The sequence below is a fragment of the Struthio camelus genome, chromosome 2, assembly GCF_040807025.1.
Source record: "Struthio camelus isolate bStrCam1 chromosome 2, bStrCam1.hap1, whole genome shotgun sequence".
Lineage (NCBI taxonomy): Eukaryota > Metazoa > Chordata > Aves > Struthioniformes > Struthionidae > Struthio > Struthio camelus.
Genome location: NC_090943.1, coordinates 92,689,641 through 92,715,904, shown reverse-complemented (window position 1 = coordinate 92,715,904; position 26,264 = coordinate 92,689,641). Strand labels below are relative to the sequence as shown.

Here is a 26,264-nt window from a genome sequence, read left to right as displayed (position 1 = left end):
CGCAGGACTCCCGCCCCTCCCTCAGGGGGCGCTCGCCCGCTCGCCGCTTCCGCGGCAGGGAGCCTCTCTTCCCCACCGCCCCTTGCCTCCGACGATGACCCCGAAAACACCCTCAGGCTCCAATCTCCGAGCCCCGTCGCGCCCCTCGGCCAATCCGAGAGCCCCTCCCTCCCTCGCTGGCCAATCCGAGCGCTCCGGCCCGCGCCCGCCGCGGCAGCCAATCAAGGCGCGGAGGGGCGGGCGGGCTCTCCTCCCCTCCGCCAGCCCCGCGGCGGCGCCTTCCCCTTCCCGCCGGGTGCCGCCGCGCAGGCTGGCACTCGCGGCGCCGACTGCCGCGGCGGGCTGCGCTCGGCGCCCTCCTCCCCCGGATCCCCCCTCCCCTTTTCCCCGTCGCTTTTCGCCGCCGCCAGCCCGGCCCGAGCCATGCTGCTCCTGGCGGTCGCCTTCATCGTGGCCTTCGTCCTCCTCCTCTACATGGTGTCGCCGCTCATCAGCCCCAAGCCCCTCAAGCTGCCCGGCGCTCACGTCGTGGTGAGTGAGGCGGGCAGGCGCGGCGGGGGGGGGGGGGGCGCCGTGCGGCCGGTTGGGAGGGCTGCGTGAGGAGGGGCTGCCCCAACCCCCCCGCCTCCGCTGCCCTACCGCGCCCGTGTGAGGGAGGGGGCCGTTGGCGGGGCGGGGCCTCGCGGCCTGCGCGCGCTCCTGCCCGCGGCGCGAGCCGGCGGGGGCCGTTTTGTCCGTTGGGGGGCGCGCGCGCGCGAGGCGGGGGAGGGAGGTGGAGAGGAGGCCAGTGGCGCCGGGGAAGGGGGGCGCCGCGCAGCGCTCATGCGGCGGGGCAAGGAGCATGGCGCTGCCAGCCGGGGCCGGGGGGGCGGCTGCTGCTGGCAGGCGAGGCGGGGAGGGGGGGATTTGGGAGGGGGGAGCCTCTCGGTGAGGGCTGCTGCGGGCGGGGGTCTAGCAGGGCGCTCCTGCAGCGGCGCGCTGAGCGGCGCGCTGCGGGGTGGTGATGGCAAACGCCGCGCTGAGGATGCGCAGGGTTGGGGGGGGGGGAAGGCCTGGTGGCGCGCAAGGAGTTTTGGCAGTTCGCTGTAGCGCTCTCTGCTACCAAAATATAGGAGCCTCAAATCTGAAGCGATAAGGAAATGACCTGCGTACATGACTCGGACACCTGCTATGTATCTCAGCTGACTTAGCGCAATTTTCTGAGTCACTAGAAATGCCAGCCATTTCCACTCCTAATGCTGACTTTTTGGAACATTCCTTTTGTATTCCTGAAGTTGCTGATTACCTTGTATTTTATTTTCTCTTAGCATCTCCCGAGATATCTAAGCAGCGTGCACGCTTATAAACAAAAGGTCTCTGGTTTTCTTGCTCTAAAAGATGAGCCAGACTGAGGAAATGGGAAGGCTAACACAAAGGAAGCGATCAGATGACACTCATGCACCTTTTCATCTTTACAGAGATGTCCATGTCTGTAGGTAGTGTTTTGACTGTATATAGTCAAGGTGGTAGAAGTAAGACTTTAGAAAGCAATTCTCAGATGAATGTACTATTGGAACAATTCGTGAGTAGTACACCACTGAGGTTACATGGGTGTATAGTTTGGGGAGGGGAAGGAAAGAGAGCGATACCTAGGTGCCTGCAGGTGGATCAAAAAGATGTGAGTCTGGCCATGCAAATGAGTTAAGCAGTTGAAAGAGTTGGGGCCCTAAAATAGCTCTTTTCACTTAGCTTTAGATCCCTAAGATATGCAGAGAAGTTGTAGTTTATGGTTTGTTAAAATTTCCTTTCTGGGGGTGAGTAGCATTTGCAGATGCCTTGTATTTAAGTGGGAGGTTGGGATAATCCCTGAGAAGTTGAACCTTTTAGATACAAGTGAATTTGCAGCTACTGTAAATTAAACTTTTTGAGTTCTGGGTGATGCCTTTTTTTAAATTAATCTACTGTTAGAGCCGCTTTTTGGAGGATGAAGTTGTCCCAGAGTAATTTACACCTGTCAAAGTTGCTACAGTATTCCTAAGTTGGTTTGTGCAATACTGTATTACCTGGGTACTGTAACTGGCTTTACAGCATCATATACAGTGTGACAGATGTTAGAACTTGCATTAAGGAGTCTAGCTACGGGTGGCTCTTTCCACAGTAGTAATGCTATTTAAGCTGGAGCTTTTGGAGATCCTTCAGTACTGAAAAAGAGCAAAGGTGAAGCAGACTTATGTGGGTCTTCTGTGATTTTTATGCAGAAATGGCAACAATAAAAAGTTTAATGGACTTTGCTTCAAAACTTTCATGTTTTGCTTCATATACTCTGCTTTTATCCCAAGTTTTGCCTTTTCTTTATGTGGTTGAACTTTTTGTTTAGAAGCTACTGTGCTGTTTTTCTTACATGAAATGGCTCCTTATAAAAAAAATTCACATTGAAAATGATGCAAATACTCTAGTTAGAAAAACACCCCACCCTGTAACCAATACTGCTAATTGCGTTAGCAGTTTAAGGTGAATTTGGCACAGGTGGAGATCTCAAAGGAAAGGAGGTATTCCTGTAATTTTTGTAAAACTGAGACTCCAGCTAGAGAAGTAATTGTATTAAAATACTGACGGAGAAAAAGGCTGTAGATATATTTCAGCTTCATGACACAAGTCTGCAGGAAATTAATCTTATTAGTGCCACTGCTGGCAGAACTGCTTGTTTTACTTAGATTTTAGTTGTACTCCTAAAATATTTGGGAAAGCTAATAAATACAGAGCAATTCTTCCCAAGTCCGTTAAATCTTAGGTTTGTAGGTTCTGTTAATAATAACTCTGTATGTTTGGCCCATTTAGATTTCGGATTTTCTAGTGCGACCTGTGAGGAAAAATACTGGATGATGGTACTGTAAATTACAAATTTTATTTTGACTGTACATCCAAAGTGAGTTTTCACATCATATACTGAGTGTTTTCTGCTACTGATGTGACAAAAAGACTTCCTGTAATTATTTAAGAACCATAATGTTATTTAAGGACTTTTTCTGAAGTCTGATGAGGTCCAGTATCTGTTTATGTAATCTTTACATATATTTCTTGTCAGTATATGACTGGCTTCTGATAAGACTGTAGCTCAACATTTAGCAAGCTTTGTTAGGCCTCAGTTAAACCCAGTCTACAAATTCACTGCTTGGGAAAATGCTGCAGTATTTTGATACATCTTTAATACTGGTTAGTTCAGTTATGTATTAACATTTATACACATTTACCTTTTTTCCTTTTCAATGCAAGAAAAGAATAAAGGAATAAAGAACTGTAAATTGCATATTCAGCTGGATAATCCCTCTTGAAGGGACAAATGACCACTCTTTCACAGTAAATGCAATTTTTCAAGGTATACTTCAATACATACTTATGCTTCAGAAAGTCTCCTTTAGAAACTGTATGTTTCTGAAGGAAGGACGCTGTACAACTTCAGATGCTAATTCAGATGTTATTATGTACTGGTTCTTTAATTTTGAATTTAAATCAGTTTCTTCACTCTCTACTTAATCCTTCATAAAAATTACTCTTCTATACTCCTGATTGCTATGTTAGTTTATTTATATGTTTGAGGTGAAGCTAAGTAACTGGCTGTGGCAATTTTTGGGGATAGAAAGTTGAAGCATGTGTGGTTTTTTGCTCTGTCCTCTGCCAGAGTCGGTTGTGTGATGGAGACACTCATTGCATTATGCCAGGCATGCTTTCTGGCTGAATCACGATTGTAGGAGTCTCTTGCTCTGAAGAGAATAGGACTGGTATTCCTAGTGGAAGTCTACAGATCTCTTAACTTACTAATGGTCTAATTTTTTTTTCTCTCTCCCCGCCTCCCCCTTTCTTATCAGCTGTGTAGTTTGGTGATCTCTTTGCCACCATTAAATAAAAATCTAACTTCTCTGCTATCAAATTGGCTCAAGCATCAGATTTAGCTTTTTTAAAACAAAAATTTTAGATGTATAATATTCTTTGCTTTATTTCCATCATGAAATGAAAGTCTTCTAAAATCAAGTGTATAAAAGGTATTTCTGTGCACTAGAGCTGCTGCTTCTCATACTGCACTTCTTGCCTTTTTTTTTCCTCCTTCCCTGTTCTCCAAAGTCTGGAAGACTATTTTTGTGCATCTTTTATTTTGTCATTGGCTTTAACTTTCTTCTCAGGTCTCAGGCTACATGCTAGCACGTATTACCTGTGAGAATAAACAATTATTTTGATAGGTGGCTGTAGCAGTCAACAGGAAATTGAGGATAGATAGGATAAGGCGGTCATCCGTGCTCCACGTGCATAATACTCATTTGCATCAACCTAACTGCCCTTGGTCAGGGGTGTTGCACCCTCCCTACACAGCGCGTTCCTATTTTTTTTTCTGTTCCTCGATAAAGGAACTTTGCTTGACTAAGTGGAATGTGGCACAAACCTAAGGGTTTATAGCAAAAGCATTTCGTGAATAATGGTTAGAAACTGTCCTTGCTGAAATACCACCGTATACTCCCCCCTCCCCTTTTTCAGCATTAACCTTTCTGAAACCATGTTGCAATTTCTGCAAAACAAACTGAGTTTGCAGTTGTCTGAGCACTGTTTATCAAATTTTGTGGACTAGCTATAGCAGGAATATAAAAGTGTTCTCTGTTTGGAACTATCTCACGTTCAGATTGGGCATGCCTAACTGCCTGCGTAAGGGTCATCTCTGATCTGGAAATAGTTTGGCCATTTCTGTGCTGAGCCAGACCTGACAGCTGCTGTGGACTTGGATCAGCTTTAAGGAGAGCCTCTGTGTCTCAGCATTGTAGCTCTGATATTGGGAAGGGTGTGATCTGTGACTTGGATGTATTTGAGTGGTTCAGCAAGAGGTCGTTTTGAATCTACTCAGGCATGCTAACCACTTGGAGCAGATTACAGAGAAGCTCTGTTTCAAGGGAACTAAATCACTTATGTTAAAGTATTGTCTAAAAGCTGAAGCCAGTTTGCATTCAGTGCTGCTAAGTGAAAGTTGTTAAGCTCTGTTGGAGATGTGAAGGTCTTGATTTTGATCATTCCTGATAACTCTTCTGTTAATTTAGAATTGGACTATCTCACCAATTGAAGAGGATTTCCAGTTCTCTAATTTGAAAGTCAAACATGGCAATTATCTGTACTTAACCTCTATCATTCCCATTTACCAGGGGGGAAATAAACCTTTATGATCCTTAGAAGCTGAACTCTGCTATCAGACATGATAGCTCAGGAAGTTGGAATCTAATCCATTATAGACTGACTAGGTTGGTACCTGTTCTTCTCAGGCATGGAAGTGGCCAAATAACACTTCTCAACTGCTAATAGCATTGTGTTCTGAATACCTGAAAAATTATGACTGGGATTTAATTATCGCTTCTTGCCAAAAAATCAGTCAGTGTTTGGAGTTGCTATGACCAGATTGTTATTTTCCTAATTCATCTGAGCTTGGGGTCCAGTGAAATTTAAAAAACTGGATGAGTGACAACTCAAAGCTCTCAAACTAATGAAATGCAGCAAAGCTGTATAACTGTTGGCAATGAGGTTGAGTAACTAGTGATGTCTTGTTGAATGGAGTAGGTGTGTGCTCTTCCTTTCATACTGAATGTCTATGTTTGTAACTTACCTAAGAGATTTCACAGATTCAGTTAGCCTAACTTCATTATGGCACAAAGCTAAGATTTTACTAGTGTTAGGAATGATTTCTTAATTGTTAAGTTACCATTCATGATGAATGGTGCTGAAAGATGTACATATTAGTTGCAACCTTCCACCTAAACAGCAGAGCTCCTAGCTATTTGATACTGCCTTTTGTCACTGACTATCTGACATGAGACCTATTCATTGTGCTTGGGTGTGACTGTGAATAGAAAATTTCTTTTCCCCTTTCTGCATGACTTCAGAGCTTGTCTTTCTGAAGTGAATGTTAGCATTGTCTGAAAAACCAAGGCCGTGATGCCAGTAGCTTCACCTTCAAAGAATTCCTCAAGCACTGGTATAGTTTACCTGTCTGTGATACTTGGCAATTTGCACAGGCAACGCTCATATATCTCTCAACTTAATGCTATGGCAAAAAATGGTATCAGAACAGTCTCCCATAAGTATTCATTGTTGTTGTAACGGTGTACCTGCTGCCATTGAAAATCTGTAGAAGCAGCTCATGATTGCTGTGGAACTGAGGTCTGCCTGAACATATCAAAGTGAATCTTGTAATCCTTCCAATGATGTACTGAAATCTTGCAAGCTATTTTAGAAGTAAGCTGAAAGCCTTAGCTTCTCTCCATCATGAAGCATTTAATTCTGGGGTTATGTTGACGTCCCACATCATTGGTGTGCACCCATCCACATATGCATGCACACGCACCCAAAATTGCAGACTTCATTTAGTCTGGAAGCAGTTGTTCTTGGTTCGGAATCCTGAAGACCAGGTCTCACATTTCCAGAAGTGGAGATGCATCCAAGAGTCATCCTTAAAGATTAGTGTAGTGAAGCTAATCCTGCAGAGAGAGTCAGTTAGAAGCTAATGTGAAGCAACTATCCCTAATAATAGAGGAAACCTGAAGAGATTAGACTGAGCTTTGTGAGCGTTACTCCCATTCTTCTCATCCTGTTTGTGACTGCAGACAAACGAGTCAAAAGCTGCAGACCATGCTGTAAAAATTTGTTTGTGGGGTTTATTTTACTTATACTAAGCCACTTTTGAAGGTTAGTGATAAAATACTCATGTGATAAAAGAGAATTTGGTGACTCGTGGGAATGTACTTTTGGGGTTCTGACTCTTAATAGTCTTTCCTGCCTCCAGGAAAGGAAAGAATGTTTTAAGGATAATGTGTCTATGAAAACAAAACTGTTTGGCATTTGCAGGTGAAGAAACAGCACAAGGCTTTTGATAGGCATGTGCTTAGAGAAGGGGGATCTAGGCACTGATAAGCTTAGTGCCTCCCTTTTCTTTTTCTTAAACTGAAAATGTTACTTAACTTTCTCTAAAGTCTTTTGAAAGTTTTGATGAAGAAACAAAAAATGACTCCTTACAGAGGAATCTGAATCACCTTTTCCAATTATTAGGAAATCTGTATTTCAGAACTCACTTCAGTAACCGATTTTCTTTACAATAACTACTTCTAGCCATTTTGTTGCAATATTTTCTCACTTAAATCTGAATATGCTATTAGGGGACAAGTCAAGCAATTTAGGTACATAAAGAAGGTATTTGTGTGTTTTGTTTAAGGGCTGAAAGTTCAGCTGTTTGAGACTGCGTTTAAGGGAATTTGCAACATGTCATCTGAAAGGCAATATGAAATAGGCAGACTTTTTCCCTTTTAGTCAGAAAGAGAGGTCAGGACTGTCATCTGCTTTTTGTTCCATGTGGAATTGAAGCATGCATTTATTGAGGGAAGCAAGAAAGTTATTAAGGTGACTTTAACCTGTATGTTAGTGGAACTTGGCATAGCATGTGCCTCTGCAACATGTGATGCAGTCCTGGAGCCATCACCCTTCATTTGTCTCTAGACAAACTGTTATTTCCTGTTTGCATATAAGATGCTTCCTCTAAACCATAATTCTGAATAAGAAAATGTACTAGAGACCTGGGTACTGGGATCTCCACGCAACTGGAATTGAGTGATGGCAGAGGCAGCCCAAGGACCAGGCTGGGGGACTGATTAGAGACTTACTCCAGAGAAGACCAACTATTGAATTGATGATTTTTTTTTTTAAGATCCTTTTTTAAAAACATGGTTCTGTTTATGTGATTTAGAATTTTTCTTTTTACAACTAATTTCTACTGTGACCAGTTGTAGAGGGACAGTGTGTAAGTGGGTTATTATGGCTAACTTTAATAATAATTTTAAACTTCTAACTACTTTAGTCTTTGTATAAATAACAAACAGAACTTGGTCAAAAGCATGTGAGAGAGTCTGCATGGGAATGGATCTAAGTGTGCCTGGGATAAGAAATGAGCTAAAAATATCACTGAGGTAAAACTTTGGTTTTGGAATAGAAACGGAGGTTCATCAATATATTCAGATCTTATTTCTAGTTCGTAGTATGTAAACTAGCTTTGTGTGTCCAAACTTCATTGGATGAAACTTTAATCTCAGTGCATTTTTAGAATTTTCATTTGATTTGACTTGTATCATAAGGGAGACAGGATGAGAATAATAGACTAATGCTGCCATTTTTAAATAACTTCTAGGTAACTGGAGGATCCAGTGGAATTGGAAAATGTATTGCTATTGAATGTTATAAGCAAGGTGCTTTCATAACACTGATTGCAAGGGATGAGGTAAATTTATGTGTATTTTTACTAGCTGAAGTATGTCACAATCTCTATTGTTGGGGAATAATTTTTGAACTGATAACTAGTCACACTTTTTTTTCAAATATACTTTTTAAGGGGATCCTAATTATTTCAAATTAATACGCTGGTTGAGGTAGGCTGCCTTTGTCTTACAGTGTAGTCCGACATGGAATTTGTGATAGGCTTGCCTTAAAACTCGGCCAATACTATCACTTCTGTTAATGGCGTTCATTATTTTACTGTCTGGATCTGTGTGGCAGAGAACAAAAGCAGAGAGTCCTGCATTCTTTAAAGCTGTAAAATTTCCCTACTGTAAATGACAGCTGGGGAATTAAGAACAAATGCTTAAAATTCAGAATATTCTAGGGCCAGATAATCATTTCAGCATACCTTCTACTAGTCAACCACTTCTCATCAAGACAGCTTTAGAGACGAAGAGGTTGCTTCATGTGGGGTTTTTTGTTTGCTTATTTGTTTACTCGTTTCTTTAAAGCTCCCCCCTCTGTCTCAGCTGTATTTGATTATTTACTTATAATTGAGAACTTACTTTGCATAACCTTGAATACAGCTGCAGTTAACACAGTTTTTATTTTTTATTGAAGACTAATATGCTGTCATAATTGCAATGCTTTAGCTGTTCTTATCTCCGTTTCAGAACAAGCTGTTGCAGACAAAGAAGGAAATAGAAAAGTATTCTGTTAATGATAAGCAGGTAAGATCATTGCTACCAATAGCTATTATGTGTTTTATTTGTAAGATAGTCACTACAACATATGTTCAGTAATTCTATTTATAGAACGTAACGGTTTGATAAAACTAAGTGAGGACTTTGTATAGTGTATCTGAATTCAAAAAATACCTGTCTGCCTAAATGTAGTATTTTGAACTCTGCTATGTTTTGTGTCACTCAGTGAGTACAGTAGTCTGGTTTTCTCAGAGGAAAAGATTGATGTCTTCATCTGTAGATGTAATAGACGTGTTTGGGTAGCTGCTATTTACTCTTAGTATATAAGCATTTGTAGTTTTCAAGATCAAGTGGAAGATGCAGTCTTTTTTTTTTCCCCTCTGAAATCTCTCACTTTTTTGCAAGTCGTAAATACAGCCGTTGGTTTGGGAAATAAGTTTTGATACTTCTTTTCAAGGTTTAATTCACTATACCGCGCTCATTCTTTTCACTGGCAAAACACTCTAGCAGATGAACAAATTAAGTTTGTGATGTTTTGAGACTTGTAAATGCTAAAGGTTCTGCACACATTAAATTCAGAGCTTTGGTGAATAAATAGTATGCTCAAGCTTAAAAGCACTGTTTTAGAGCTCTTTCAGGTACTAGCTTAAGAGTTTTGTTATGTTAAAAAATATAACTTCAAGATAAGTTTCTAAAAATATTTTTTTCACAGTATTAGTAATCAAAGAGGGAGGGGAAACAGTGAGATCATTGTGTCTTTGACTTCTGCTTTGTTGTGTTCCAGAGCTTTGTTACCTCCAAAATCACAAATCCATGCAATTTATATGCATGTGGTAAGGGATTGTGTGTCTGTTGGCTTTAGTGCATACATAACTTTCGTTTGGTAAATTGATAAATTGGTTAGTCCATTGAAAAGAAGCACTGAAAAAAGCCCAATGTTTGGAGGCAAGGATGTTGTACTAGCTGATACTAAATTTTCTCAATACCTCCATTTATAAGATTCTATCTTCACTTACTAATAACTGTCAAATTGGCTCAGGATGGGTTCTTTGGTTTGTTTTTTGTTCCCCCCCCCCCCATCCATGCTACCTTACTCATATAAACTTTGTTTTGAAAATTTAATCCATTAGAGGTGAGAAGAGACTATACTCTACCCATTTAAAAAAAAAACAGACAGCAAACAACAAAAACAAAACAACTCGAGCTATTTTCTTTCAGTTGCCCTGATATTTTCCCATGCTTTCCAAGGAAGATAATCCCTTGTCAAACACTGTCAGGATGTTTTTGTTAAAATCTGTTTGGGCTTGACAGACTTGATTTTTATTTTTTCTTTTTTTAGAATAGTACTTGGTGCATGCTCAAAAAGTATCAGTTAAAAATCTCAGAAAGTATTTTCAACAGCAAGCAAGCTCCACTGTGGACTAAACAGGACTCCTTCTGCAGTAGCAGCTTTAGCCTTGCATAGCTACTAGGGCTGATAGAAGTAGCCTGCGTTTTCTCTACTCGTTGCTGGGTTGTAAGCGATATCACAGGGGAGCCTGCCTGACCTAAATGCAAAGAACAGAACTGGAAAAGGCAGGGGTCTGGAGCAGAGCTCACACTGGAACATCAGATAAGGAACGGGGAGATGAGGATAGCTTGGCTGAGAGAAGTTGTACAAAAAGATTGCTGAATGAGTATAGGGAAAGATGATGTCTGGCAAAGTTCTGCTTCACAGACTGATTGTTCCGTTTACTAGATGAGAAACTAGGAGGCAAAGACCCTCAGGAAAAATTACTTGTTAGATTGGTATAAAATGTCAAAATTCATCTCTGGGACGTGCATGGAACCAGGTTGCACGGACACCATGGATTCTGTCACCTGTGTATGTTCCAGTGTTTGACCTGCCAAATGTTGTTTTAAAAACATTTGCATGTGATTTATTTAGAATGCTGGCAGCACAGCCTTTATGGTTAAAGCTGTGCAATGGGATAAAATCTCTACCCTTAGCTTTTTGCACTTTTTTTAATCCCTTTCCTGATATCGAATCTCCCCAGTTACTTCGCTGGGAGTTGAATTGAGCTTTTATTGTGGAAGGAGCTCCATTAATATGAAACACAACGTGTCATTTAGAACAAAAGGTAAGGAACAGGGATGGGGGCATTAGACAGTTTCTGGCAGCATATTTTGTTTCCCAGGAGTGGAGCCACAATGTGTGGATGGGGAAGTGAGGGTAATGAGTATATTTTAACAGAAGATAAAGTATAATAATAGCAGCAAGGAGGTGCTTTATACAATGTGACAGTAGTCAATAAAAGCTGTGGTAGCTCTTGAGTATGTTGTTCCCAGTATGAATGACAGATCTGTGCAGTCTGGTGCATTAACCAGTTGCTCTAATTCTGATACAGAACTCTAATTTTAACAGTAGGAACCTCCTCAATGATCTTGCAAAGACATCCAGATAAAATATCAATGCCTTCCTCATCAACTATTATTCTGTTCTCAAACTTTTATTACACTTTGGAAATATTTACCTTTTACAAATGCCCCAAGGGGAGATGCATGGACACCCACCAGTAACTTGCGCCACAAGTTTGCTCTTGATGCCCAAATTCACACAATGCTGGGAGGCAGGAATAGCCAACCTGCTGCACAGGAATGGCAAGCACATTCTGTTTATGCAGCTAAGAAGTGTTGCAGCTTGACCAGAGGCAGAACTGACAAATGACTAGCTGCCACAGCAGTTAGTTGCACTGTGGTAAGTTTTTTGTGTCCAAATACTTCATGACATGCGGTCATGAGGATACTGATGACCAGCTGGTGAAGAAGTCATTGCACCTCAGACTGCTTCTGAGTAAATTGACCAAAGTAAAGGGAGGGATTAAAATCAGAACAAGAATTCAAGAGTCCCTCCTCTTGTTGTGAATGAGATTGCTACTCCTTTCAAGTTGATAAACTGCCTTGAAGCTCTGCTGATTGTGTAGCAGAGGAGGTAGTTTACCTGTAAATACCTGGCCAATCTGGGGTTTGCAGTGATCTTACAGTTTGAATGATACCCCAAAGGAAGTGCTTCCTTTGGCCATAAGTCAATTTAAAGGAGCTCCAAAACTGAGATTCTGAGACTGTCTTGCTAAAAGTGATCTGTAACTTTCAGGAAAACTTGTGCCTAACTTCTGTCTGCAACAAAACTTAGATATTTATTTACACATCTTACCCATGTGTTTTGCTTTTTTCTTTCCCTCTTCCCTGGGCCAATGTTCATTTTCATGTGTCTGTATCTTTCAAACTAAAACCCATAATCTCTGGTTCCCATATACATGTTACTTCACTTCTTAGGTATTTGTGATGTGCCACCAGTCATTTTCTCATATAAATTTTTTTAACTCTATCCCTGACATGTCCCAATTTAATAGTATGCAGCTAAGGTTAATTTGTTCTTCCAAAAAAAAAAAAAAAGAAAAGGAAAAAAAGTGAGTAGTGTGCATCACTGATATTAGTTATCAGCTTTTTTTAAACACTTGTGCTTTATAAGTTTTAGGAAACGTCTTTTGCAGTGTTAATTCTGCAGTTTCAGAGCAAGCTTCTGCAATCATGGTCTTCTGTGATTTGCAAAAAACGGTTCTTTTTTGTTTTGTGTTTATTTTCTCTTAAAAGTAAAGCTAGGCCCCACTGGTGGTTTGACTTGGGGATCTGATGAAAGTTAAATTGTGGAATTTTGACTAAACTTTAGGTAAGTAACTCAAGCCATAAGGTATCTTAATACAGTAAATTTCAAATTATATTTTGCCCGTGAGTAGCTGCTTCAAAGATCCTGAAATGCTTATTCATACATTAGTGCAACCTTTATCGTATTAGAATAAAGGGGATGGAGATATTGCTTTCTTCAGTATGGGAGAAATACTAGTTGTTCTGTCCAAAATTACTTTTTGATTTACTGGAAAAGATATATTGTTTGGTTCTACTTCCTTTTTTAAAGGGTTTGAGTCCACAGTTATTTGGATAATTATGTTGTGAAATATTCTTTCATTTTCATTGTTTAGGTTGTGCTGTGTATTTCTGTTGATGTATCTAAAGACTACGAACTGGTGGAGAATGTTCTAAAACAGGTAAAAAAAAAAAAACTGATTTATCTGGGCTGCTTAAGTTTCTTAAGAAGCTTATCCTGTGTGCAATGTATTTGATAGAAAAAGTTTCTTATAATGATACTGGTAGCTAAGATTTTTGTGCTATAGGAAGGTTTCCCACTAATGAACATCTTAACCGCCTTCCCCGTTCCAGGCTCAAGAGAAGCTGGGGCCAGTTGACCTGCTTGTAAATTGTGCAGGAACATCAGTTACAGGAAAATTTGAGGACATTGAAGTGAATTCTTTTGAAGTAAGTGAGCATTCATTATATGAATGTTTTTTTTATTCAGCTGTTCCAACAATTAGACTGCGTTCATGTGCCTTTACAGACTTTGTACGAATAGTTATACACTTGACTTGTGATAGCTTTCTAAACTAGAACCTATCTTTAAATTTGCAAGGGTTGTAGTTGGTTTCTCACCTCACTATTGGTCCACTGATAGGTTAGAGTAGTGAATTTTCCCTTTGGTACAGGGTGAGTCCTCAAGATGGCAAAAGAGTCTGACGTGTTTTTGCAGTCTAGTGCACTGTGGAAGGTACTGAATTTCATAGCCTTGTTTTTTCTGGTGAACATGATTTTTACCTGTTTCAGAAAAATCTGACCATTGTCAGTGTTAAACTCTTGAGATGCCCAAATTGTTTGTAGTTTCGTGCAACTTGAGAAGCTGTTGCTCTGATGGAGTAACAGAGACCAAAAAAAGAAAAAGTTTTGATTACCTTATTCATCCCCCCCTCATATGGCTCGTTCAGCATACCAGTTGTGTTTTAGACCTTCTAGAGAGTGAAATTAAAGACTTCCCCTTATCCTGTCAAAGATTAAAATCTCTGAAATGCATAAATACATGGGTTTTTTTTGTTTCAAGTTTTAGAAAGCTCTTTAAACTTTCATTTCAGTATGTTTTCATAAATCATGCATAAATGGATTGTTTCCTGGACACTGTTTAAGTCAGATTCTTCCTAAAATGTGTTTCTTTTTTTCCATGAAGGCCGTTGTTTCACAGTATTATCCGTATCCTAAATGCTATTAAGACTTGTTTATTGAGCAAATTTTTTTTGGCTTGAGGTGAGATTCTTAGCTATAAACCATTTGTGAAGTCATAGATTAGAAAACAATTGTTCTTTCTTTGCCAGCTGATAGAACTACAGACCTGTTTAAGCTTATTATTAAAGCAGCCTGAAATGTTTTTTTCAAAAAACGATACCAAACAGCTGAAGGCTTCTGAATCTGTATAGCTTAAATACTATATTAATATCATTTGTACAGAGATTAATGGGAGTCAATTATCTGGGTAGTGTTTACCCAAGTCGTGCAGTAATTGCTACCATGAAGGAACGCCGGATGGGAAGGATTGTGTTTGTATCATCTCAGGCTGGGCAATTGGGCCTGTTTGGTTACACGGCTTATTCTCCAACAAAGTTTGCTCTTCGAGGACTGGCTGAAGCCCTCCAAATGGAGGTATGTGTTTAATGATATAAGTATTCCTGCTTTTAAACAAAAAATATTTTTAACTAGTAGCTCAGCAAATTTAAGTAGTGGTTTTTTTTTTTTTTGGTCTTGTGCAACACTGCTGATGTGTGCTGTGTTGGCTGCTTTTTGGCATCAATACAATTATATTGCTCCGGATGGGGTTACAGAAACTAAGCTGATTTCAGTTGCATAAGAAGGAATAGGTTCAGTTTGTTCTTAAAACTAAAGATCACCACGTGTGCAAAACTTTTTTTTAACTAAAATGATTTACATTTTAAGTAAGTCTCCTGAGTGAAAAGTCTATTTCCATAATCTCTGCAAGAGCAAAATGGTGTTTTTAAGGTTCCATGAATGTCTGAGCAGGCACCACTGAAGTCAGTGGTTCCTAAGCTGTTTGAGGCCATGGTTAAGTGCTGTGTGAAGCATGTGAAACAGTAAACTTTTCAAACTTAAACTTAATGATTGACCACAAAAAAATCTGATGACAATGATTCATTCTTTTAAAGTTTGGTAAATATGAACCTTTTATTATGCAATGATCTAAGCTTATGTTTAGTTCATGACCAAAGTAAAACAACCATTTTTTCCCACTGTTCAGTGGGAAAGATTGGTAAGTACATCATTGCAATAAGACGGGCAAAATTGATTTGAAAATGACTTCAGCTGTTGTTGTATATATTAAGTGTTGGTGTTTGATTTTACACACTTGCATAATCATCATTGTTACTCCTTTCTGTTCAGTGTAGTTTTATGCCTTGGTCAGGGTAAGAATGTGGGGTAAAACTGCTTCTAAATCACTTCGGGGCTGCGAAATAGAATAATGTGACTGAAGGTTCTTTCTTCAGACACCTTGAATATAAAGCTGGTGACAGGAATTTTTATGAAGATTGAATTCTTCAAAATTAAAAATAAGGAGTTTATGGGCCTGTGATGTGGTATTTCAGTGAGTGTTTTCATATAGAATGTTTTGTAATGTAAGTAAAAAAATGCTTAGGGCTTTACAACGCTTTGCTTTATCTTAGCTCTTTGAATACCTTCATTGAAAGCTTGTTTATTTGTATTGCAGTGAAAATTTGTATGGTGGTAGTTTTTTTGTGGTAGTTCCACGCCACGAGTTGTGCATGTCTATGACAAATATAACTAAATGCAATCCTTGCCTTGAGACTTTTCCCTTTTCTTACATTTTCTACTGACTTTTGTTGTCTCCTTTCTCAGGTTTTGACCACTTCTGAGTTGATTTAATAGGTTCAAAAGCCTAGTGACTTCAGTATACCTCTTAAAGATACCAAATTTGAGTTTTATATTTGTCATTTTTTTCATGTCTGTCCAGCAGTGAAAATATATTGGCATAAGCAAAAACAAAAAAGCATGCTAATCAGCCTCAGTGAAACTCTTGTTGGTCTTGTCTTTATGAAAGTTGGGTTCGGATGTTCAGCAGTGGTTTGGTTTCTGTTTAAAACTGAAGTCTCTGATATTATAGAGCTAAACTCTTTTCACGTTTCTCCTAAATGTCTCACAAAGCACTTGGAATTACCAGATAACTTATGTTAAATGTAAAGCTTTTAGAGAGATTTTTATTAAACAAAAAATATAACTGGCTCTATAAATTCTTTGCTGTTTTGCTTCCTCATTAGACATAGCTCCAGTCTTGCAAGTGCTGGATGTAAGAGTGACTTAAAGCTACAAGCAGTTAAACTCATGCTTGCTGTATTTCATCAATACAAGGGAAATTAACAAACTTATATTGACAGCACTTACAGGTCCCTCATTAAGGTAACGTTTACTTGTGTAAAATACAGGTAAAACCGTATAATATCTACATAACAGTGGCCTATCCTCCAGATACTGACACACCTGGCTTTGCGGAAGAAAGTAAAACAAAGGTAAATTAATTCTTCGATAATACTATAATGTTTCTAGAGCTTTGTTTCGTAGTTAGCAATGCATTTCAGATTTCTTTTATTTCTTAGTACTTTTGAAGTTAGTGCACATTAGGGTTTTAATAAATACTTGAATTTTATCAACTTGACTATTCAGACTTAAAATAGCTTGTAGGATAATTTTGTTTCGTTTATTGTTCTGGCTTTAAATGAAATAATTGCTTACCTTTATCTGAAATGCATTGTAAAGTCTCTGTACTGTACAGTGTCTAAATATTGCTATGGAATGATAAACTTTAAAAACACTGTAATTTGTTCTGGTATAAAAGCTTAATAAGCCAAAATTATCCTTGTCCTACCTCCTGATAAACGTTGTTTTGGTAGTTGTGGCAAATCAAAATGAACCTCAGTTCCTTCAGCAGACTGCAAACCAAACCTTCTGTGTAAATATACCCAGTGACAATAGCGACTATTAAATTGTGTCCAATACTAAAGTAGGATGGAAACTCTCTTGCATTGTGTTTGTAGTGCAAATGACAGTTTAACCCTTCAGAAAGGTGTGTTGGCAGTAGGCCTTTTTCTTTTGGCTTAACTTAAAAATGAATGTTTTGACCTTTAAAATGTATGTGTCTCTTTATCATGTGACACATCCATACACATAAAGTGTAAATCAAAAGGATGGGGGGAGGTGCATACTCGGGCTCCCTGTTTGAAATGAAGTCTCATTTAACCAGGGAAAATAGATCTACTTTTTGCATACTGTGAGCTATAAATCTCATCTAAGTAGATCAGCCTTTTATAGATGGCACCCTCTAACCCCGTATGTTACAGGAAGTTCAGTTTGAGGTTCAGTTCCATTTTTCTTTCACTCTTTGTATAGGAATCAGCAGGGATTTTATGACACAATTCTTACTTCATCATTTCCTTCGGATAGATATTCTGTATTAAATATATCCTCCCACACATCCACATAAAGTGCCAGAATTAGCTATCTGCAGATATTTGTATAGCTTGCACCTTCTTCAGGATTTATGTTCTCTTCATAAAAGTCTGTTTCATGGAAATAGTCACCAGCAAAATGCACTGTTAATCGAAGATTGCTCTTTTTAAGAGATGCGGTGAGATTTGCCTTATCTGTCAAAAAAAGGCTTTGTTTTTAAGCATAGATTTAGGCCTTGTTTCAGTACACATGAAGTCTTCAGGTGACTTGTTCCTAGCTTGATAGTTGGTTGACTAGTATACCTCAAACCTCCGCGTTATTGTGTTGCTCTAACATTTAGTACTGCTACATGTATACTCAGTGCTACTTAGATTAGAATGTCTGTTACTGTGATTTGCCTCTCTTTAGGATTGGCTATTTTTTTCTGTATTCCTTGCTTATGTTCAGTTTAAGACCTAGAGGAGACAAAGGCTTTTCTGGTGGGTGGGTTCTCCCTGCCACACTCACTGTTCATCAGATAGATCTGTTCTTTAATACTAAAATCAGAGTGTGTTTGGGGGAGGGAGGGGGGGAAATTTCAGGTACCAGGGTACTCTTTCTCCTTTTTGTTGCATCTTTCTCTTCAAGTTAATTGCTGGACAAACAACAGTGCTTAGGCTGGCTGACTAGCCCAATCAAGTATTTAATTGATGAGTTTTGCTTGCTTTGTCCTCAGCACGTCATCAACTTTAGTTTCTCTCTCTGCTGAACACCTGGTAATTTTCACAAACCTTGTAGTATTGTAATTACCTTTGAAACGTCTATACCTCTTTCAGATTTGGTTGATATTGGCAGACGGGATCAAAATATTCAGGGATAATGAGATGAGTTCTGATGTCATAAGCCATATCTCTTGAGGAAAACACATAAAAAGTGTTTGTGATTTCCTCTGACAAAGTTGCTGTTTTTGATTTTTTTTTTTTTTTGCTTAAAACATAAATATTAAAGAATGTTTTTTCAGTTAGCCTTGTCAGTGTCAGTTTTTAAGAAAAGCATTGATCTCTTTGGAGCTGTTTAGGAATGTTAAACTACTCCCAGTATTTGACTAGCTTTGAATATTTTGGTTCAATTCTTTTACTAATGGCTAATTCTTTAACTGAATTAGCCATTACAGTGAGTTGACTTGCAACCAAGTATGTTTTCTCAATTTAGTATTATTTTTGCTTTATCAACAGAACCGTCTATCTTAATATATTAAGCAGTTAAACAAATTGCCATGCATTTAGTTCCATCGTTTAATTTGTTAAAAAAGAATGACAAACTTGCTTCTAAATACTTTAAAACATACTTTTGATGTTTGTTCTTGTAGCAGACCAGACTTTTGTTCTTGTAAAAGGAATTATGATTGCTAAAATAGCTGCTGTAATTGCTTTCTGCTAGTAAGGTAAAATGGCGTAAGTACTCAAAACACAAAGTAGTAAAATACAAAAGTGATTGTGGTGGATGCTGGCATATGGAATTTGAGGAAATAAAAAGGTAAAAAATATAACTTTGTTTTGTAGGAGCTTAAAGTATTTTAGGCCTATTTTTTTCTTCATTTCTGGTACAAACCACAAATGAACACATCTCATATATGTTGAGAAGACATAGTTTAAATGTTTTGATAGCTTATGTTGAAAATAAAATACTTGAGGAGAAAAAAACACTTTTTAATATTTTATTAGTAGTAAACTACAAGAAAAAAATATTACTCAAACAGAAGTTGGCAGTTCCCGTCGTGAAATTAGACTATTTATGAAGATGCTTTTACCTTTTTTTAAAGTAGATGTTTTTACTGCCAGTATGATACATATCACTTGCTAACAGCAGTGATGGCATCATCCATGACAGAAGACACAAAACAAAATTTGACCTTGATATTTTTATTTCCTATGTATTGTTTGTCAAACTTATAATACTCTTTTTTTCTTACTAAAGCCTTTAGAGACGAAGCTAATTTCTGAAACCTCATCTGTTTGCCAAGCAGAACAAGTGGCCAGAGTTATAGTCAAAGATGCCATAGTAAGTAAATTATCTTTTTAAAGTAAGACCTTTGTAGGAGAGCCTAGGATTGCATGTAATGCCTGCTTAAAAATATAAATATAAGATAATGGCTAAGCTAAATACAAAATCACTTACTTTACCTGAAACGGCATTCTTTGGTTAGTTTGGAAGGGAAGTATTTTCTTTGTGTTCTTCTTGCCACCATGCCCACAAATGATTTTATACAATTTCTTGAAACTAAAAGGTGTCTGAAGTTGTGCCTTAGACAAAACAAAGTGATGCAGCAGTATGATGTCATGTCTCAAAAATAAGTTATTACTTTCTTTAAAGTATTAAACTCTATTGACTTTTTATGCCTCAAATACTGTTTGTCTAACCTCAAAGCCTCCTTGACTCTTATTTATCTTTAACCTGAGTTAATTTGTAATAATTTTACAATAAATGAGGCAATGCAGCCTTCTTTGGCTGTTAGTGTCTTAAGCATCTGATTTGTGAGTGATTAAAATACAGAAAATCCTACTCTTAGTAGTTAAGGGAACATTTCCTTTCTGAGCTTTTTTTTTTTTTTAGGATTTGTGCTATGGAATGCTTGCATTTTAAAAAAAAAAAAAGAAGAAGAAGAAGAAATGAGCTATAGGCAACTCAGAATTGACACATGATATCACATGTTCTTAAAAGCTTAGCAATTGAATCCTAAAAACTGTTAATATTTTACAGTTCCATATATTCTTGATCTTCAACACTATTTCTGCAGCAGGTGATGAATTGTGGAGTTTTTGTAATATTTTTACCAATACAGCCTACAACATCTTTTTTGGGGTGATGAGTTTTAATATCCAGTATGACCTCTCAGAGCTTTCTGTGTTGATGCTTAGGGGAAACCAGTCTCGTCCCTCCAGCACTTGGGGTGCTGTATTAATTCAGATGTGGTCTCCTTGCACTCAAGCTGTCAGTTGAGAGACTAAAATACAAGTTAAATGTAGCTCTGTATTGTAGGAACTCACAATTCTCTCAGGTGTGTGGGGGGAAATACCTCAACGAAATCTCATAGCCTCTATTATGTGTAGATTCATTCCAAACCCTGATTCAGGAACATCATCTCCTTTCACTTCTCCATTCCATGGATGTAGTCCCACATGTTCCAGAAAGTCTTCTCCTCGCATGAAGCCTGCTAGAAACAAATGGAAGTAGTCTGGGAGTCAGAGTTATAGAGCTGCCATTTCCTGATGCCCAGTCAAAAACAGAACAAAAAAACAAACAAAACACTTTGTGTGTGTCTGCGCGTGTTCTCCTCTCCTACCAGCTGAATTGCTTAGCAAGCTATGTGTGTTTTGCAGTTTTGAGGAGACCAAATTAAAATCATTGGCATAGATGAACGCATATTTAGCATTTGAAATAACCAAAGGGGGAAAAAAACCCAAACTCCTGTCTTAGCAAACTAATCCTAAACAAAAGGCAAGCAGCATTTTATTCTTCAGTTACAGTAGTATTTAGTGCTCTGACAGAGTTAGCATATAATTCCATCTCTGAAATATATTTACAAATAGGGAGAACAAAGTATATTTTCTCTACCTGTAAGCATGTTTCAAGAAGGAATTTAGTCTTTTCTCTATCTCAAAGAAATCTGCAGTAGTTTAGCACACTTCTCTAAAGAGAGAAATCCATTTTTAATTGAATTCCTTTTGGTATCAATGTTGCTGTATAGCACAATGTTTTTAAATTTTCTGATTTTCTTAATTGTGTCAGTATTTTTTTATAGATAAATATTTCTTGTTACTGACTTAAGTCAGCTAAGATCAGCGAAAATAGTGTTAAAATAGGTCACGTGCTGATTTGCCACGACTGGGTAAATAACTTCTTTCTGAATTACTGTTTTCCTCCCATCCAGCAAGGGAACTTTAACAGCTCAGTTGGATCAGATGGTTACATGCTATCATTACTGACCAGTGGAATGTCACCAGTCACTTCTATTACTGAAGGTCTTCAGCAGGTAAGATTTGGGAAGGCCATATAATCACAATTTCATAATCTAGAATATCTGAAAATGTAAAATGTTATGCAAATATTATTTTTCCATCAAATGGCTCTTGATACGGTAGAGATGGGTTTAGGAGACTGCACTAATATTTTCAAGCTGAAGCAGTAAGTTGACAGGAAAGCTAAGACTAGTACCTGCTACTCAGTCCTGAACTGATAAAACAGTGATTTGATGGTGTTCATAAGTTTGTTCTTTTTTGAGGTTATATTGCATACCTACCTGAAACTTATTTCATGCGTAAATAATATGCTACAGTCGCAGGATATTAAATGAATTGAAAGCTGTTTCTCTCTGTTTCCAGGTTGTTTGCATGGGCATTTTTCGCATCATTGGCCTATTTTACCTAGGAAGTTTTGACAGCATAGTTCGTCGCTGCATGATGCAAAGGGAAAAGTCTGAAAGTGCAGATAAAACTGAATAATCTTTATTGTTAAATGGAAAGAAGAATGTTAAAAAAGTCCTGGACAGCTTGCTGCTTAAGTGGGACTTGGTTTCTCTCCTGAAGGCTTTAGATTGAAAGTACTTGAGTATGTGACAGATGAGTCCCCTCAAAAGCAATGAATGAAAATGAAAGCGCAACTCCAGAAAATGCCAAACTATGCAAAAGTGTGAATGAGGATTAGCTTTTTTTTTTTTGGTGATTTGAGTTGGAGAAAATTTTGGAAAGTTCTTTTAAATGATCTTTAGAGGAGAATTTCAGAATGGGCGATGTGTGGTAATTCTGGACAAATGCTTAAGTTTTTTCGCATTGGTGCTTAAAGACAAAATAAGTACCATGATTTTCCGGGCTGAAGTAGATTGAAGTCCCTTCGACAAGTTGGTACTTGTTGCTAACATCTTGGGACTGTTCTTAATTTAGAATGTTAACTTTTCCTTTGGCAATCTACAGATCCTTCTCTCCATGACAACTTTCCTCATTCCGTTCAACATGCAAATATGGAAACCTTAAGATGTCAGATATATTTGTATGAGCCAAGCCTTCTCAGTTTGGGAGTAATTAAGAAGTACGCATTCATATATACATACTTTCTGAAGGGAGATGAAGAACAGATTCCCACAGAGAAACGCTAAGAGATGTGACTGGGTCTGTAGCTCTTCTGGCCTTTGAAGTGTCTTGTGAACAGAAAAATCAAACCAGTATCACAAGTGTTTTATGACGTCCAGCATTTTAAGCCATTGAAATTAGTGTATAACTTTTTCAGATACTCGCTATTTTCTTACCTGCCAATTTTTGCTCTGGAAAGGAAAGTAGCATTATGCTACTGTTATGGACGTTATCTTTAAAAACTGCGAATGATGAGCCAAACTAGTTGATGGAATCAATTGCAATTAAAATGCTAGGCTTTTCCAGTAGCAGGAATGTAGCTTTTGGGGTAGGTGGGGAGGGGACAGGGTGTCAGAATGGCATTCCATACTTCATTTTATCACTTCACAAAAAGCTTTCATGTGGCAAGAATTGGTTTAAATTATTCTTTTCTCTTAATTTGTTTCATTTACATTATATGAATCAAGGCTGCTGCATAACTGTCAGAATACACAGAACCCAATGGTTATTTCTAATAAATCTGAGTTTCTAACACTGAAAAAGGTTGATGCATAACAATGATGTTATAAAGGTGCACTGTATATACTGTTCATTTAACAGACCACTATAGCAAGTGCCTTGTGAGCCTTTCTTTTTTTTTTTTCCCCAAAAGCTGCAAACTTTGTATTTAACACTGCTGTATTCTTAAATGTCATATTTTCAGTCTGTACTCTGAATCTATAATTGCTGGTAAAACTTGTCACTTTCCTCCCTCAAAAGTAGAATTTACAACCAAATAGGCAAAACTGATTATTTTTATGAAGATACTCTCTACACCCATTTAAGGAAGCATATTCAGTTAAACTAAGATGAAAGACCATAAATGGTTAACTGGAATAACTTTAAAATGCCACATACTGAGGCTGTTTGTTTTCCCTTTCTCGATTCATTTGATGACTTGTTTTTGTTCAGATGGACTAAACTTGCTTCGCTATCTGGTTTACAAACAGTAGTTGGGGGACTGTCATATTGGCAGTCTCATTTTACATGGCTGGACTTGCATTAGTTTGCAAATGTTGAGGCATTATAGAATTCTTCACAAAGTCTACGCTTTAGGACCTGTCTCCTGATTTTTTTAGATATGTGAAGTTGTGCATGCCTATAATATTAATTTTGAGAATAGCATGTATTCCTGTATTTTTAAACACCTGAGTGTTAGTGCAAAGAAGTCTAGGCCACGTACACATTTTCTGTGCTGCTTAATGTGAATGGCATATAATGGAGCATTTATCGTACATCCATTGTCAACGTTGCTATGTTTTTTTTTAAAGTGACATCACAATGCTTTTGGGACCCTATAATCTATGTTAGTTTTTATCTTTTATGAAATGTTGATGTAAATCAAATACTACTTTGAACATCTGCAAAAGGATACCAAAATGGATGAATTAGTTGTTTTGTAGTTTGAAATAAATGCTAATGTAAATGACTTTACATCAACACAAGCATGAAGGTCGGGACTTAAAACCAATAAGACTTTGGTAGATACTTGAATTTTTGGATCTTCAACTTGGGTTCTTAAAGGGTTTGCCTTTAAGAAAGGGTAATAATAATCCAGAAGGTCAGAGAGCACACACTGTGAAAACTGGGCCTCTTCAAGATATTTCGGGTGGGACATCTTAAATCACTAGTCACTTCTTCTGAAAGTTGTGACTGAACACTTCTGCAAATAATGACTGATGTAATCCAGTACAAGTATTTTTAAAGCAGGAAGAGTAATACTGGATTAAGGTTGTGACCCTGGTCTGGTAGAGACTTGTTTAAAAGTTCACACCTAGTTTTGCACAGTGTAAGTAGTTGCATTGACTGTAAAGCTGTGGATTAAACTTCTCAGCGATTCTGGAAGTTTGAACCAGGCCAGTGGGGTTTTTTAGTTTTGTGGGATTTGGAGTTTTCTTAAGAGTAAAAAAAAATCTTTAAATGTTCTCATTTTTGTTGTTGCAAATTACTGCAGTTCACTTTAACTGATAAACTTTGCACCTGTTTTGTTGTCAAAACAGAGTAATTTGTAACTACAGCAACCTAGTACAATTTTGGCATTTTCTTTTATGCCCATTCTTGATTTACCAACATCCTGATTTTTAAGGTCCAAAATTAAGTGAAGGAGATGTCTTGTAGTCTTATGGAAAAATGATTAACAGCCTAAAAATTTTACCAGTCTAAATGCAGTAAAAACCTCTGCATCTAAAGGTTTTTAGCAGCATATTAGATCTGTGAAGAACTTCAAATAGGCTTTATTACTTTTTGTCAAATTGTCAGTAATTTAATCCATACCTGTGCCATATCTGTCAGTGTCTTGTCTCTTTTTCCTTTTTCCTCCTTCTCCCTGCCCCCCCGGTCAATCTTTAAGATTCAATTTAGGCTTTGATCTTTTGAATCTTTTCCATTCAATGTAGTTTCTAATGACTATTTGCTTTAAATACAGATTTATTATAACTTTACATATAGTTTACTTCAAGGTGTTCATGTGCAATTTAAATAGATTTAATATTTTACTAAGAAAAAGGATATAGGTAAATAAGGTTATCTGCTGTGAAAAACTACAGGCACTTTTAAATAGTAAAAATGTATAGCGTTATTTGTAAAAAGAAACTGTGCTTATTGCTTCATCATTTTTGTGCCAGAACTGTAAACTAGTTTTCATATTTTGTATTTCTCAAAATAAATGGAGAATCAACAAAGCTTATACCTTTGAAGTTCTTGGTGACTCTTTTGGTGGAAAGAGCAAAGCATAAATTCATTTGCAGCGCCTGGGTGTTTTCTAATCCAGAACTAGTTCAGCATGATCCTCTTAATTTGTTAGGTGGGGGTGAGGAGGGCTGTGCAACTTAGTTTCGCAGTAGATGATGAAGAATGTAAAGAACTTCAGTGAATGTTGTCCCCACAGAGCCAGTATTATCAAACTATAGTGAAAGTGGTATTAATTTGGCAAAATCTGCTCCTGTTCTAGGAGATGATGCCAGTGTGTAACTAGTGTTTGCCTCTGAGTGCTGGTGAACCCTGATGAGCAAAGAGATACTCTTTCTGGCTGAAAACAATAGAAATAATAGTTTTGATAGCTGTCTTTGTGTACCATCACTAAACATGCGGCTGTATATAAATTACTGTATTGTGTTACAGCTCTGTGGCAGGACTGCTTGAGTGGACAGCTCTAAGGTAATAGTAAGGGAGAAGTAACCCTAAAACGGTTACTTTCAAAGTATATTCAGAATCAAAAAGTTCATTCTGTAGAAAGCCATTCTTTTTAAATCATCTGACACCCAAAATCAAAGATGGATTGAGGGAAGTATATGCTATCTAAAATGTGTTTTGAAGTTAAGAGGGGCTGATGTCAATCTTGGGATGTTGGCTAATTAAAAGTTGTCATGGAAGAAGGCCACAGCACAACTGTAGTTTACTAATCTTACTGAAGAGCAAAATCATTGCTCTTCAGTAAAAGTAGCAAGCCAAAATAAATTACTCTTCATTCTTCTTTATAATCAGATTTAAACTACAAGGCTAAATCATCTGGTTATTCCATTATATTTGTCCAGTAGGTACCAAGCACACACAAGAGTAGGTGCATGTTTGACTGCCTATCAAAACTGTTACTGAACCCTTAAGAAGCAACTTGCTTTCCTCTGTTACTGGGCAGAGAGTCTCATGAGAGCCAGAGAAATTTAGATGGGGTGTCTCTTTTGCCGCACGTTCCATCCTCTTTTCCCTTTTTTGGAGAGAAGGGAAAGGAACAGACTGAGGGATATTTTTCCTTGCTTTC

At 38.0% G+C, this 26,264-nt stretch overlaps 1 protein-coding gene across 4 annotated transcripts; it reads left to right on the top strand.

Annotated features, from left to right (window-relative positions):
- Nucleotides 1-216: 216 nt before the first annotated feature.
- On the top strand, nt 217-25,193 carry KDSR (3-ketodihydrosphingosine reductase). 4 transcript variants are annotated; one of them, XM_068931595.1, is made up of 11 exons: nt 273-531; nt 1,308-1,352; nt 8,183-8,272; nt 8,943-8,999; nt 12,992-13,057; nt 13,230-13,325; nt 14,340-14,531; nt 16,343-16,426; nt 19,320-19,403; nt 21,274-21,375; nt 21,725-25,193. In XM_068931595.1, exons 1-11 carry the CDS (start codon nt 424-426, stop codon nt 21,842-21,844), a joined length of 1,044 nt encoding a protein of 347 aa, XP_068787696.1. In that variant the 5' UTR covers nt 273-423; the 3' UTR covers nt 21,845-25,193. The 4 variants fall into 4 exon arrangements, with proteins under 4 accessions (XP_068787693.1, XP_068787696.1, XP_068787695.1 ...); XM_068931594.1 differs by having other exon boundaries at nt 294-531; nt 1,308-1,471; XM_068931592.1 differs by lacking the exon at nt 1,308-1,352 and having other exon boundaries at nt 217-531.
- Nucleotides 25,194-26,264: the final 1,071 nt, after the last annotated feature.

Bases quoted from the DNA above. Each gene is read 5' to 3' on its own strand.
- KDSR (XM_068931595.1), top strand. From the start codon at position 424: ATGCTGCTCCTGGCGGTCGCCTTCATCGTGGCCTTCGTCCTCCTCCTC. The intron at 1,353-8,182 runs GTCTCTGGTTTT...AATAACTTCTAG, and splicing joins TGCACGCTTATAAACAAAAG to GTAACTGGAGGATCCAGTGG. The intron at 14,532-16,342 runs GTATGTGTTTAA...TGTAAAATACAG, and splicing joins CTGAAGCCCTCCAAATGGAG to GTAAAACCGTATAATATCTA.